Source organism: Ovis aries, chromosome 15 (assembly GCF_016772045.2).
Source record: "Ovis aries strain OAR_USU_Benz2616 breed Rambouillet chromosome 15, ARS-UI_Ramb_v3.0, whole genome shotgun sequence".
Lineage (NCBI taxonomy): Eukaryota > Metazoa > Chordata > Mammalia > Artiodactyla > Bovidae > Ovis > Ovis aries.
In genome coordinates this window covers 50,979,711-50,994,870 of record NC_056068.1, presented here as the reverse complement: position 1 = coordinate 50,994,870, position 15,160 = coordinate 50,979,711, and the positions used below count along the sequence as shown (strand labels likewise).

At 55.6% G+C, this 15,160-nt stretch overlaps 1 protein-coding gene across 11 annotated transcripts in view; it reads left to right on the top strand.

Moving 5' to 3' along the window:
* The window catches only part of ARAP1 (ArfGAP with RhoGAP domain, ankyrin repeat and PH domain 1), a 61,891-nt gene that overhangs the window by 32,253 nt on the left and 14,478 nt on the right, over positions 1-15,160 (top strand). For 6 of the 11 annotated variants that reach the window (XM_042233196.2, XM_027979497.3, XM_027979494.3 and 3 more), the window contains 13 exons: positions 3,098-3,267; positions 3,863-3,930; positions 4,461-4,624; positions 4,765-4,920; positions 5,443-5,512; positions 5,803-5,923; positions 6,345-6,547; positions 7,011-7,120; positions 9,430-9,629; positions 10,167-10,252; positions 11,446-11,628; positions 12,683-12,857; positions 14,039-14,173. In XM_042233196.2, the coding sequence (XP_042089130.1) occupies positions 3,098-3,267; positions 3,863-3,930; positions 4,461-4,624; positions 4,765-4,920; positions 5,443-5,512; positions 5,803-5,923; positions 6,345-6,547; positions 7,011-7,120; positions 9,430-9,629; positions 10,167-10,252; positions 11,446-11,628; positions 12,683-12,857; positions 14,039-14,173 (1,841 nt within the window). The remainder of the gene's footprint in view (positions 1-3,097; positions 3,268-3,862; positions 3,931-4,460; positions 4,625-4,764; positions 4,921-5,442; positions 5,513-5,802; positions 5,924-6,344; positions 6,548-7,010; positions 7,121-9,429; positions 9,630-10,166; positions 10,253-11,445; positions 11,629-12,682; positions 12,858-14,038; positions 14,174-15,160) is intronic. The other 5 variants (XM_027979499.3, XM_027979498.3, XM_060399993.1 and 2 more) reach the window with 3 other exon arrangements.

Here is a 15,160-nt window from a genome sequence, read left to right as displayed (position 1 = left end):
GCGTTACTAAAAATCGGGTTACTTGGAATAATTCACCTAAAAGCTCATCACAGAGGATAACATGGGCAGGGCCTAGGGGAGCAGGAAGGAGGGGTCAGGAAAGACTTTGAGAGAAGGGGCATTGAGTGAGAAGTTAAAGGATGAGTAGATCTCAGTGCAAAGAAATAGAGGAAACAATAGAATGGAAAAGACTAGAGATCTCTTCAAGAAAATTAGAGATACCAAGGGAACATTGCATGCAAAGATGGGCACAATAAAGGACAGAAATGATATGGACCTAACAGAAGAAGAAGATATTAAGAAGAGGTGGCAAGAATACACAGAAGAACTGTACAAAAAAGGTCTTCATGACCCAGATAATCACGATGGTATGATCACTTACCTGGAGCCAGACATCCTGGAATGCAAAGTCAAATGGGCCTTAGGAAGCATCACTACGAACAAAACTAGTGGAGGTGATGGGATTCCAGTTGAGCTACTTCAAATCTTAAAAGATGATGCTGTGAAAGTGCTGCACTCAATATGCCAGCAAATTTGGAAGAGTTAGCAATGGCCACAGGACTAGAAAAGGTCAGCTTTCATTCCTATCCCAAAGAAAGGCAATGCCAAAGAATGCTCAAACTACTGCACAATTGCACTCATCTCACTTGTTAGTAAAGTAGTGCTCAAAATTCTCCAGGGCAGGCTTCAACAGTACGTGAACCATGACCTTCCAAGCTGGGTTTAGAAAAGACAGAGAAACCAGAGATCAAATTGCCAACATCTGTTGGATCATTGAAAAAGCAAGAGAGGTCCAGAAAAATATCTATTTCTGCTTTGTTGACTGTGCCAAAGCCTTTGATGGTGTGAATCACAACAAACTGTGGAAAATTCTTCAAGAGATGGGAAAACCAGACTACCTGACCTGCCTCCTGAGAAATCTGTATGCAGGTCAGGAAGCAACAGTTAGAACTAGACATGGAACAACAGACTGGTTCCAAATTGGGAAAGGAGTACATCAAGCTGTATATTGTCACCCTGCTTATTTAACTTATATGCAGAGTACATCATGAGAAACACTGGGCTGGATGAAGCACAAGCTGGAATCAAGATTGCCAAGAGAAATATCAATAACCTTGTGCAGATGACACCACCCTTATAGCAGAAAGTGAGGAAGAACTGCAAAGCCTCTTGATGAAAGTGAAAGAGGAGAGTGGAAAAGTTGGCTTAAAACTCAACATTCAGGAAATGAAGATCATGGCATCTGGTCCCATCATTTCATGGCAAATAGATGGGGAAACAGTGACAGACTTTTTTTTTGGGGGGGGGCTCCAAAATCACTACTGATGGTGACTGCAGCCATGAAATTAAAAGGACACTCCTTGGAAGAAAAGTTATGACCAACCTAGACAGCGTGTTAAAAAGCAGAGACATTACTTTGCCAACAAAGGTCCATCTAGTCAAAGCTGTGGTTTTTCCAGTAGTCATGTATGTTTGTGAGAGTTGGACTATAAAGAAAGCTGAGCGCTGAAGAATTGATGCTTTTGAACTGTGGTGTTGAATAAGACTCTTGAGAGCCCCTTGGACTGCCCCTTGGACTGAAAGATCAAACCAGTCCATCCTAAAGGAAATTAGTCCTGAATATTCATTGGAAGAACTGATGCTAAAGCTGAAACTCCAGTACTTTGGCCACCTGATGTGAATAACTGACTCATTGGAAAAGACCCTGATGCTGAGAAAGATTGAAGGCCAGAGGAGAAGGGGACGACAGAGGATGAGATGGTTGGATGGCATCACCGACTCAATGGACATGAGTTTGAGTAAACTCTGGGAGTTGGTGATGGATAGGGAGGCCTGGCATGCTGCAGTCCATGGAGTCTCAAAGAGCTGGACATAACTGAGCAACTGAACTGAACTGAGATCTCTGATCAGAAACCAGGGAGCAAGGTATTTCTGGAGGAAGCAAGAGCAGGAGCCAAGGCCTGGCATCGTGTTCATGCCCAGCCCTTCCGTGCTTTCTTGGTGGTCACACACTTAGCCACTGCCAGGGACACTGGGCAATAGAGAGGCTGAGGTCAGCGGTGGGGAAAGTGGTGCACCGCTCGGGTGCTCCTTCTCAGTCCCTGCTGGACGCTGGCAGAGATGGCAGTTGGTGCCAGGCTTCCAGGGCTCAGGCACCTGATCCGGCTGGTGGTCTCTGCCTCCTGTGTGTTGGCCTGTGACACGCCACGTCTTGTTTAATCCTCCAGCCACCCTGCCACAATGGATTGGTAGTCCTCAGTTCACCAAAGAAGAAACTGAGGCTCAGAAAGGCTAGGTGCTTGCCTCAGGGCACACAGGAACTGAGACCAAGGCAAGGCTCAAACCCGTGTCTCTGATGCTGAAGCCCTTTGTAGACCCTCAGCCTGCAGGGAGCAGTGTGATCTGTGCTGAGACAGACAGACAGGAGTCTAGTGGCTGTGGGAGCCCAGGCCTTGGCGTCTGGGGGGCTTCCTGGGGCAGGGGTAGCAGAGATGAGAAGCAGGGAGTGTGGTGGGTTCAGATGATTTGAGAAGTCTGAGGGCACCCAGAGGATGGTGAATATCCAAGACAAGAAAGAAGGTGGTCATGAGCCAGAGATCCATGACTTGTTGCCCCAGGACTTGGTTTCTGAGGCTCTGGTCTGTGCCCTTGGCCTCGATGCCCATTTCAGTCTTGTCTCGTCCATTCTCAGACAAATGCCTTCTTCTTAAAAGCTCAGGTGCAACCTTCCCTGGTTCCTTAGGCTGGGAAGCAAACTGCCTCCCACCCCGTTCTGGTCTTCAGCCCTGTTTTAGAGTGGAGACCCAGTGGGTATGTGTGGCTAAAGATTAGCACTTTGGGGCCAGTTGACCCTGCCCAGCAGTGCAGGGCTAGCTCATGAAGCCAAGGAAGGCACCTGCTTTGGGGAGCCTGGAGGGTGCGGGCAGGGGAGTGAGGCAAGGTGGGCTTATCTCTGAGTGTGTGGAATGAATGAGTTGTGCTGCAGCTCAGGGGAGCTTGGGGCTCAATGAGTTTGAGTCCTGGCCCTGTTGCAGTGTTGCTGACTCAATGACTCAGCCACACTGAGGTTGATGCCCAACTTTTGGTCTGTTCCCAGCCTTCCCTCCAAAGAAGAGAAGTTACTATCACCACCATCACCGCCCCCTCCCCAACCGGAGCCTGCGGAGCCTCCGGCCACTTTCCCCAGGGGGCCTCCTCAGCCCCTGTCTGCACCTTGCAGTGCCCCAGAGGTCCCTCCGAAGCCCCCCCGCCTGCCCCCGGAGTTTGGTGAGTGCTGTAATGCAGCATGGGACTTGGGGTGGGTAGCCTGGGTTCAGGGCTGAAGAGTCTATAAGGATGCAAGGATCACACTCCCCTTTGTCCTGGGCCCTGCCACTGACCCGCTGTGTGGCCCTGGACAGGTAAGCATCCTTCCCTTCAGCCTCTGAATGGAGACAGCACCCAGCTCTCCAGCAGACTGACTGTTAGGTGGGGACAGATGGCAGACTTCTTGAGTTACTCACAGTTTAAAGTTTAGGACTATTTTCCATGGTCATGGGCAGTTTGCTTTTCCTTGGCTTGTCCGCTTTTCTTGAGTCTCGATTCTTGGTTTGATTTTTGTGGGTTTTTTTAGCCTTTTTAGGAGAGTCCCTGCCCTGACCCCTGAGCTTGCTGCCTAGTTAGATCTCCTTGTGGCGGCCTGGCCTCTCCTTCTGCTACCCCCTAATTCTGTCCTGTGAAGCCTCTAGAGTATAAATAGCACTTCCTGTCCCTCGTGCCTTGTTTTGAAAACCAGGCCACAGTCGGGGCAGGGGTCACTCATGGGCTAGGGGAGGCCTGGTTTCCTTGCCTCTGAGTCTCTCCCACCCATCTGCCTCCGCAGATGACTCTGACTACGATGAGGTCCCAGAGGAGGGGCCGAGGGCCCCAGCTGCCGTGATGACCAAGAAGGTAGGGCAGGCGGTGGTTTGGGTTTGGGCTGTCTGCTTGTCAGCATGGAGGGTGGGCCACCTGCTGCCTTTCAGACCCTGGGGACCACCCGACAGAGAGTGAGCAGCTGACTCCCTGGAAAGTTCCCTTCCTTTTCTCTGTCCAGCTGTGCAAGGGTCTGGGGGCTCTCTTTTGTGGCTCCAGATCTAGTCTTAAGCTGCATCTTGGATGTATGACCCCCTCTCTCCCTCTCTTTTGGGGTGTCTGTCCCTGTGTCTGTCTCACTTTCTGTGTCCCTGTCTCTCTTGAGTGTCCTAACTTTCCATCCGTGTCTTTATCTCTTTATCCTTCTGTCTTTGTCTCCGACCTGGGCCCCTGCCTGCACTGGTTTTCTCTGTCTGTGTGACCCCATCTCCCTGGGTCCCTGGGTAGTCTGCCGGGGGTTGGGGAGGAGAGGTGGGTGAGGAAACAGAAGTGCTGAGTTGTGTGGGCCCTGGGCCTGGACAGAGGTGGGTGTGGCAGCCCTTAGAGGTGTGATCTCGGGCTTGAAGGAGAGCGTGACACTGAGTGGGTCTGGGGGGCAGGAGGAGCCCCCAGCGAGTCAAGTCCCACGGGCCGTGCGTGTGGCCAGTCTGCTGAGCGAGGGGGAGGACCTGTCTGGAGACGACCAAGGGGATGAAGATGAGGATGACTATGCCTATGAGCATGTCCCCAAGTAAGTGTCCACTCCTCTCGGGTGGTTCTCCCAACTGGCCACCCTCCTTCACCACGCCCAGCCTATTCTCTCCATCTCCTCCGCCCCAGCCCTGTGGGAGTCCCCACTCTGGCCCCTCATCCCCCCTCTTCTCCCCACAGTGGTGACTGGCACACCAGCAGCCTGAGCTCGTCTTTGCCCAGCAGCCTCCTGACCCCTGAGCTTCCCCCGCACCCCATGGACGGCCTGCCTGTGGGCCCCACCCCCACCCCACTGGTCATCAAGGCTGGCTGGCTGGACAAGAACCCCCCGCAGGGGTGAGTGAGGCCTGTTGGGTTGTGCTGGTGCCCTGCATGGGATGGGCTCAGTCTAGTATATTTGGTATCACGGATCAGAAAACCAGAAGGGACAAGGTTATTTGAGCAGGTCTCCCTCTAGGTAAACTGTAACTGCCCATCATCCCCACCAGATTTATGTGTTATTATCCTTAAAACTGGGAAGTCTTTTTCCGGGTGGTCCAGTGGGCAAAACTCTGTGCCCCTAAAGCAGTGGGGACAGGTTCAATCTGTGGTCAGGAAACTTAAGACTCCCCCAGGCTGCATGGTGTGGCCAAAAACAAAACAAGAAAAACGCTGGGAAGTCCTACTTTGAGTCTGATTTCATTCGCTCTTGCTATAGGTAAAGTCCATTTTCTTCTCCATGATCATTTGGGATCCTTCCTGCCTTCAGTCTGGCTGTTCCTAGCTTTGTATGTGACTGCCACAGGGGGCTAGGGTGATCTTGGAACTGATCCCTAATTCCCAGTCCTTTGCTCTGTTGTTCTGCGTCTACCTCTCCAGATCTTACATCTATCAGAAGCGATGGGTGAGACTGGATGCCAGTCACCTGCGATACTTCGATAGTAACAAGGTGAGGCCTGTTAGTCCCTGACATGACCCTGCTCCAGCCTGAACCCTGACACTGGGCCCAGGCAGAGTCCCTGCCTAGATGAGTCCTGACCAGAGCTCTACTCTGACTCTCTGGACTGTGTCCTCCCGGCCCATTGACCAGCCATGGCCTTGGCCCGGGTTGGTATAGGACTGTCACTGACCCCTGTGGGAGACGGGGCTGCCACCTTCATTTCAGCAGAGGTTGAGGGGGTCACAGAGGGGCTGGGCCTCTGTGGTCCTCACCCCCACAGTCTGGCTTCTCTCCCCTAGGATGCCTACTCAAAGCGCTTTATCCCCGTGGCCTGCATCTCCCGAGTGGCTGCCATTGGGGACCAAAAGTTCGAAGTGATCACGAACAACCGGACCTTTGCCTTCCGGGCAGAGAGTGATGGTAGGGAGTGGGGTGGAGAGAAGACTGGCAGTTCGGCCTGAGAAGTGGGGGAGGAGAACCAAGGAAGGTCTGCTCCCCCCGTATCAGACCCAGAGAGGAGTCCACCCTCTGTGAAGTAGGGGAGGGGAGGGCCCTCTCTCACCAGCTTTGTGCTTGAGACACCACTGAGTCCTCAGCACCACACATCCCCATTTCGGGGGATACAGGCTCGGAGAAGCCAAGAGCCTTGCCCACCCTAAGTGGCACAGCTGGGATCGGAGCCTGAGCTGGTCCACATCAGAGAACTTGGAGATGACAGAGACAGGAGGGCTAGTCCGGGTGGGCTTTCTGGCAGTGGTGTTGCCTGAGGAGCTTGGAGTGGGCACCCTTAGGGAACCCCTGCCTGTCTGAGCTTGGGCCTCCCCTTTCCCTTTGCCCGCAGCGGAGCGGAAGGAGTGGATGCAGGCCCTGCAGCAGGCGGTGGCTGAGCAGCGTGCCCGGGCCCGCGTGTCTAGTGCTTACCCATTGGGTGTTCAAGGCTCAGAGCCCCATGACCATGCTGGCAGCCTGGAGCTACGTGGCTTCAAGAATAAACTCTACGTGGCCGTGGTCGGGGACAAAGTTCAGCTTTACAAGAATCTGGAGGTGTGACTGGTCTGCCAGGCTGCTGAACCTCTGCCTTGTCCCCTGCCCACCAAGTCCCTTAGTCCCGCCTTTCACCCACCTGGTCCTTCGGCCCCAGCTCTCCGCCCTGGTCCCTCAGGCCCACCTGCTTGGTCCTCAGCCCTCCCCTTGCCCTTTCCCTCTTCTCTTGACTCCGCCCTTTGCCTGCTGCCTCATCCTGCCACTTGCTCTGACCCCTTCTCCCTCCTGGTCCCTGAGCATTACCCTCCCATCACCACCCTGGCTCCTGCACCCCCTGTTTATTGCAACATGGCCTCTGATCGAGGTCCGTTTACCCATGCCCAGATTCCTGAGCCCTCCCATACCTCCTTCCTGGGCACTTTCTAGTCATTAAAGTCCCACTTCCCCTTCCTCTCTCCCCCGTCCCTGGGTCTTGGCGCCTCATCCCCCAGCCTTGCCCTCACCCCTTCCCACCCACTACCAGGAGTACCGCCTGGGCATCGGCATCACCTTCATTGACATGAGCGTGGGCAACGTGAAGGAAGCGGCCGACCGGCGCAGCTTCGACCTCACCACCCCCTACCGCATCTTCAGGTGAGCCTCCCGCCCCTTGTTCACCTGCATCCTCACTCCCTGATCGTATTTTCTTGCATGTGGAGGAAGCTGCCCCTGCTTCTAGGTTCATTTTCTCCCCTCTCTCCCCAGCCCTGCCCACCTTGCTGGGCCTTGCTGACCTGCTCTGATCCCTTCCAAGAAGTCTCACACCCCCCCTCTGTCCATCACCATCTCCCCTTGCCCGCCACACTGCCGCACCGCCCACTCACCTGCTGTCCCCTGCAGCCTGCCGTGCTCCGCTCACAGGTGCTTGTCTGGCACTGACGGTGGCTTGAGATCCAAGGCTGCGCCTCACTCCCTGTCTCGCGCCCATCCTGTGTGCTGCTCCGTGAGCCTCCAGGACTCTGCCAGCTTGGTTTTCTCTGACCTCAGCTGCCCATCAGTGATCTGTCTCTGTTCTCCATCCTCTCCCTGGAGAAAATTGCCCACTCACAGACCTTCAGTCACCTCCTCTGAGGCTCTGTGCCATGCCTGGATTCAAACGCTTTGTATTCATCAGCTCAGCTGCCGTGACAATACCACAGACCCCAGATCTTAAACAACAGGTTTATTTTCTCACAGTTCTGGAGGCTGGAAGTCCAAGGTCAAGATGCTGTCAGGGTTAGTTTTTGGCGAGGCCTCTCTTCCTGGCTTGTAGGTGGCTTCCTCCTCCTCCTTGGGTCCTCAAAGGCCTTTCCTCTGTGCACGTGGAGAGAGGGATGTCTGGTGTCCCTTCCTCTCTTTATAAAGTAGCCAGTCTTGTCAGGTCAGAGCCCTGCTCTTACAACGTCGCTTAACCTTAATTACCTCCCTTAGTGGCCCTGTTTCCAGATGCAGTCACACTGGGGTTTGAGGCTTCAGGGGACACAATCAGTATAATATCCTGGGCCTGTCACTGGGTCACTGTGTGACCTGGACAAATCATGTGACCATTCTGTGCCTCAGTTTCCTTCTCTGTGAGCAGGATCACGGCTGTCTCTGTAAAGCCATTATCTGGCACAGCGTCATCATCCCGCCACGTCATCTTTTTTGTCCTTAGTCAGATCTTCTCTGCCTCCGGTGGCTCTTTCTCCTGAACTCTAGACCTTCGTGTCTAATAGTTCTGTGGACATTGCCCGCTTAGTCCCTCCTCAGCTCACTGCTCCTCCCTGGCCCCGTCTCCACCCACGGGGACCGTGCCTCTCCTGCCCACCACCGAGCAGACCTGTCACCACCCCTCTTCCTTCCGTCACGTTTCACCGCCGTGTGGCCCCTCTCCTGCAGGCCCTAGGCCTGTGGGCCTTCTGGCCTGGCTCCTGCTTCCTCACCCTTTGGCTGTCTATCTGTGACCACCGGAGGGTTCTTTTTCTTTTTTGAAAGCCAAGTTTGCATTTGTTCATTTCTTGCATTCGTAGTCATCTTTGGTTGACATCTGTGGCCAGAGATTCTTTGCCATCCTCCTTAACCGCCACGTGACTAGTGGACACTTTCTCTGGAGTTGTCCTTCCCTGTCAGTTTTACAGAGTCTTGCCCATTTCCCTAGTTCCTTGTTGTCATGAACTTTAATTTGGTTGATTTGGTATTCAGCACCAAGGGCCTCCACCAGCCTGACACACGTGGGCTCACGGGCAGATGTAAGTACACAGAGATGGGCTTAGCACTTGGCTAAAGCCTTGGCATTTTGCAGATTCAGTACACTAGGACTTAATGGATGAGGGTGGTCTTCACACCTCTCGTGTTGGCGTGTTGGCATCTATTCCATCTCCAGCAGCAGTGCCTGCCTTGGTCATGGCAGTGGGTTTCGGGTGAGCTGAATCCTGAGTGCACACGTGAGACTTGGTGGCAATAGGGAAGGAGCCAAAGGGAAAAGATCTCTGTACCCCCTGAAACCTGCTGCTGCTTCTCTGTTGTCCTCTGGGTGCACTTTGACCTCCTCTGCATGGCACAAGTTTGCCCTCTCTGTCTGTCAGCTTCTTTTCTGCCAGCATGCCCACTGGAATGCCCTGTGTACCCTCATGTCCCTTTGCACGCGCTGTTCCCTCTGTCTTGAACACCCTTCCGCCTCTTCACCTCACCACCCCTCTCATCTGTCAGGTCTTAGGCCCCATTTCTTCCTAGTATCACTTTCTACTCCCTGCGTGGGGCCGAGGTTGTGGGGTCCCTGTTGCTGTCCATGCCCATCCTCCCCAGGGGCCCTGGGCGCCTCCCTCTTCTGTCTGTCAGCTCTCAATACATGGTTACCCCCACTTTGTGTTGTGCCCCCTCAGGGTGCCACCAATCGCGCTGGGCCCTTTCCCAACCAGTCCCCCACCCCACTCCTGTGTCCCCAGCTTCTCAGCCGAATCAGAGCTGGAGAAGGAGCAGTGGCTGGAGGCCATGCAGGGAGCCATCGCCGAGGCCCTGTCCACCTCGGAGGTGGCCGAGCGCATCTGGGCCATGGCCCCCAACAGGTTCTGTGCTGACTGTGGGGCTTCCCAGCCTGACTGGGCCTCCATCAACCTCTGTGTTGTCATCTGTAAGCGCTGTGCAGGTATGAAGCAAGCAGGGTGCCAGGCCAGGGCAAGACAGGGCTGGGGTGTCCAGAAGGCAGGTGGTCTGTCTGGCTGGAGGGGCTGGAGCGAAGGCAGTGTCAGAGAGCATCACTGATGAAGTGGCACCTATGTGTCAAGCCTTTCCCACCATGATTAACCTGCATGGCAGGGATTCAACTTCTCACGTACCATGGGAACTCTGAGGCACAGAGAAGGAAAAGGGCTTCTTCAGGGCCCCCTGGCAAGTAAGTGAGTCTGGATTTGAGCCCAGGCCTGTTGGAATCCAGCACCCCAGTCACATCAGAGGAGCCGGAAGTAGGCTAGGTCAGGCAGGGCTTTGCAGGCAGAGGCGGGAGCTAGTGTTTTCATCCACAGGGGGATGGAACTGTGTGCGAACTGCAGGCCTAGCCCTGGGGTCCTGCCCAAGGCCTCTCCCTGACTGCCCCCATGGGCCCTGGGGTGTGATGGGGGAAGGGGGCTGCTCCTGTAAAGCAGAGGGCCCCCCGATGACCGTGTGTCTGGCCTTCTGTCTGCAGGGGAGCACCGTGGCCTGGGCGCTGGTGTCTCCAAGGTGCGGAGCCTGAAGATGGACAGGAAGGTGTGGACGGAAACACTCATCGAGGTGGGGAGCCAGCTGTGTTTGGGGTCTGTCCCCCTTGGCTGTTGCCTGGGTCTCCCACCCATTTTCCCCCACCTCATCAGCCCCAGTGCCTTGGAGCTAGAGAGACCTTCGGGATCAGCTAGTAGGTGGAGTTTGGAGCAAGTTGATTTTTGGCAAAGTTAGCAAACTGGCTAGTGAGCTAAGAATGTTTTTACAATTTTAAAGGTTGCTAAAAAAGAAGAAGAAGAAAAAGAATATGTCACAGAGACTATCCTGCAAAGCCTAAAATATTTACTTCATTTTATCTCTACTCACATGGGCCAGTGGGTCTGAGCCTGTCCTTTTGGGGGATACTCACGCGTGTACATTTATGCCTGTGTTCTTGGGGTTGCCAGGTACTGATATGTGTGATAGTCACAGGGGAAAACCTGCAATAGGAGGCTGGACCAGGGCCCGACCACATACCACCTTCCTTAGCCCCAGCCAAGCTGCAGACTCCAGAGCAGTTTGGGTGTCATATCCCCTGTGACTTAGGGTTAGAACCCCAGTTTACAGAGGATACTGAGACACAGGGAGAGAAAATGACTTTCCCGGAGTCACAGTGTGAGTCAGTGGCGGCTGGGACTGTTTCTGCTTTGTTCTCTGCTCTGACTCTAGCACCCTACGCAGCACCTGGCAAGCAGGCAAACTGGGGGGCCCAGGAAATAGCTGTGGCACAAGTGATGAGCACAGTGAAAGAATGCATACCCTGAGTGCCAGAGCCCTGCAAAAGTCTGCCCTCACCCCTCTTCCTCTGAGCTCAGAGAGGAATGTCAGGGACAGGAGGTGTTTCCATAATCCCTGTCCACCCAGCTGGCTGACAGGCTAGGCCCTCACCAGCTGTGATAGTCTTAGGAATGCAGAGTTCCAGATGTGGGGCTAGGTGGGGAGATAGCAAGGCACCCAACCAGGCACCCAACCTGGGCCTCCACCTGTTAGACTGTCTGCCTCTGGTCCCATAACTTGAGCTGGGGGTCTGGGCTCAGGCCCAGCATTAGTGAGGGAGCACCCAGGGCCACCAGCAGGCCAGGGTATCCCCTCAGCTTCCTTGATGGGAGAGTGGGCGGATGGTCTGGCTCTTCCAGCCCCTTACTTACCAACCTCAAAACCAAGGCTTTGCTAGGCACGGGCCCCAGCTGTAGGCTGCCCTTCTGACCTCTTTCCTGCACCCACAGCTCTTCTTACAGCTGGGCAATGCTGCCGGGAACCACTTCTGGGCAGCCAACGTGCCCCCCAGCGAGGCTCTGCAGCCCAACAGCAGCCCCAGTGCCCGGCGGTGCCACCTCGAAGCCAAATACCGCGAGGGCAAGTACCGTCGCTATCACCCACTCTTTGGCAACCAGGAGGAGCTGGACAAGGTCAGGGCACTGGGCCCGTGAGGCCCCCTGAAACTACCCCCATTACTCATGCCCCCATCATTCCTCACACTGTCTCAGCCCAGCTTTCCCACTAGCTCAGAGTAAGGAGTGGTCCTGTAGGGAAACTGATGCCCAGACGGCAGAAGACACTGCCTAAGCCACAGGGACAGTTGGGACAAAGGAGGAGCCAGGCCTGACCCTTGGGCCAAGGCCATGTCCCGAGCATCTGTCTGCCTCCCTCCCTCCCCGATTCCTCTGTCTCCGCACCCTATCCTGCTCCTTCTGAATCCTGCCAAAAGGAGTGAACTTGATGGGGATGCTATTTCCTGTCAGGCTCATGAAAAACAGCTGGCTGCTCCGACCCACCCCCCCATCCACACCCCAGTCAAGATGAGGCCCCTCATGGGTCCCCAAGCTCCGGCAGACCCGGAGCCAAGCCCTGTCCCTGGTCTGGCTTGGCCTGAGTGGGAGGTAACCGCCTCTGAAGCAGGGGGCTGCCACTTGTGACCTCTGGTCAACCTTCAGCCCTTCCCCCAAGTAGCCCCACCCAGTCAGGCTCAGTCCGGTTAGAAGCCCAGTGGGAGCCAGGCCTCCACCTCCCAAGAACCCAGGCGTCCAGCCCCCAGCCCAGCCCAGTCTAGCCGCCAGCCAGGAGGGGCGGCAACTCCCATTGGTTGGGAGGGATGGGCAGGCGGTGAGGAATTCAAATGTGGGAGGAATGAGCTACAAAGCACCCCCCCCTCCTGCCCTTCCTCAAGGCAGAGGGAGCTTGAGATCCTCTAGAGAACAGGCCTGGTGGCTGACGGTCCCAGGGGGCTGTCGGCAGGGTGAGGCCTGGGTGGCTGGGACCCCTAAGGGGATGCCCCTCCCCGCTCGCGCCCTTTGCCCTTTCTTTTCTCCTCTTGTCAGTCTTCCTCCCTTGCTTCTCTTTCACTCTGAGGGTGGGCCCTTTACCTGGGTGGCTCCTTCCTCTTCCTCCCTCGCCCCTGCATGACACTGTCCCTCTGGCCCCTCACTCGGGCTCGGCCTGACCCTCCCCCCTCCCTCCTGCCAGGCCCTGTGTGCTGCAGTCACCACCTCAGACCTGGCTGAGACCCAGGCGCTCCTGGGCTGTGGGGCTGGGGTCAACTGCTTCTCGGGGGACCCCAAGGCCCCCACGCCCCTGGCTCTTGCCGAGCAGGCGGGACAGACACTGCAGATGGAATTCCTTCGGAACAACCGGACCACAGGTGAGTGGGACTGTTCACCTCAAGGGATGGCACCTCCCTGCTGCCAGGCTCAGGCCCTTGGGAGGGGATGGATGCTGGTTGTTGGGTGCCAGTGGAGGGGTATCGCCCTGTGAGGTCTGGTTCATATACCACTTGAGCTGTCATTGCAGCTCTTCCAGGGGCCCTGGTACGACAGTGTGTGTGTGACATTTACATGACTTCTGGGCATTTGTGTCTCTGGCTTCCCCTTCGTACACGTGTCCCTTTGTGTCTCTGTCTCTGCATCTCTTTATGTGTTTGTGGGTCTCTCCCTGGCCCACAGTGTGGGACCTCCCGGCAGCATCCATGAGTCCGGGTCTGTGTGTCTCTGAGCTGCTGTGGCTCTGCTTCCTTGCATCTGGGGGTGTCAAGGGCCTCAGGGTTTGTGTGTGTGTGCAGAGCGTGTCTGTGTTGCTGTGTATGTGGGGGGGTGTACTGCATTTCCTGTGTGCGGAGGGACTCACCCGGGCAGCCTTGTCTGCTGCTCTCTGGGTGGAGCTCTGTTGCAGTTGGGTTGGGTCCCACTTGGCTCCCACTCTCGGGGTAGCGGAGAAGCGGGTGGTGGGGGTGAGTGTCGCTGGTCATGGCCCAGTACTAGCCTCTGGGGCTACATTGCAGGACCAAGGGTGGAGCCCGGCGGCCAGGACTCTGGGCTCAGGGCCATGGGTGGGTGGGGCGCACTGGGCTGGAGGGAGCCCAGGTGTCCGGGAAGGCACAGGAGACCACCCAGCTGGCTTGGGCTTTGGGACCGCTGGGAGCAGGGCTGGAGCCAGGCTGCTTCCTTAGGCATTGCATTGTCTGAGACAAGCTCCCTCTGGGGATTGTTAGAGAGTTTGCTCCAGGCCCCCCTCATTCTAGTGTGCTGGCCCTGTGCTTCCAACAGGAAGAGCTGGGCTGGAGAGTCAGGGAAGCTCCCTGGAAGGAGAGGTACTGGACCCAGGCCCTGTGAGTGGGACAGAATTTACACAAAGTGGGAAAGGTGGAGAAAGGTTTAGGCAAGATCCAGAATGCGTTAGTAGGAGCCCAAGGGTGGTAGTCAGGGAACAGTGTTAGGGAGCAGGGGTGGGTGAGTTGAGTGCCAGCTTAAGTACCCAGTCCAGGTGGGGGTGAGGGGGGACTCCCTTGGATAGTGACCAGCCACTCTTTCCCTCCCTTCCCCAAAGAGGCACCTCGGCTGGATTCAGTGAGGCCCCTGGAAAAGCACTACTCGGTTATCCTGCCAACTGTGAGCCACAGCAGCTTCGTCTACAAGACTGCTTCTGCAGGGAAGCTGCTGCAGGACCGCCGGGCCCGGGAAGGTGGGTGCCAGGACCCTGCCCTGGCCATGGCATTCTGGCATGGTGGCAGGGCCAGAGAAGCCAGAGCTGGCCAGGCTGGGGGACCCCCGAGGGCGCAAGTGCACTCTGGTCTAGTCACCCTACAGGGTGTCCTGGGGGTGGTCTTGGGTATACAATGAGTGCTTAATAAATGGGCTGATCCGGTGAGAGTGGATCATGGCACTGCCGACTGAGTCACTTCCAGAGTTTCCTTGAGCTCAAAGAAGCCCTTTATTGAGCGCCTACTAGGTGTGGGCCCTGTGCTGGGGTAGCTGGTATTTGGAGTACTTGGATGCTGGGAAGTTTAAAGACTAAGCTTAAAGCTCTGTCATCTCTCTCCTTAGCCTTCCCTTTGCTCCCATCTCTGAGTACAATCTGAGTACAGTCCTCCCAATTCCTGCAAGGACGCGCACATTGGCTGTCCCACCCCATTACCTTGCTGACTCCTCTCCAGCTTTACTGGCCTCCTTGCTGCTTCTTAAACACACACTCACCAGACCGTTTGTACCTGTGGTTCCCTCTGCCCAAAGTGCATTTCCCTAAATATCTGCATGGTTAGTCCCTCACTTAAAAACAGATCTCTTTCAGTGTCACTCCGTGAAGACTTTATTCCCAGCCACTTAATCCAAAATAGCAAGCCCTTCTTACCCTACTTTCATACTACTTACCTGACCTTAATTTGTATATTTCTGAGTCTGTTTATGGTTCTCTGTGGGCCTGTGTGCTGCAGGGCCACAGGATGAGGAATGACTGAGGCAGGGCGGGGGTCCTGGAGGAAGCTCAGTCTGGGAGGCAGCCTCTGGGGCACACCGCCCTCAGAGGGCGAATGTCATGTCCTCCTAGACAGGATGAGAGACTCTGCTGTGTGAGCACTGTTGAGGCCGTTGCTCACTGCATCTCTTAGCACCCCCAGAGGAAGCTCTCCAACTCCCAAACAGATTTCTTGGGAACTCTGTGCAGCTCACCACC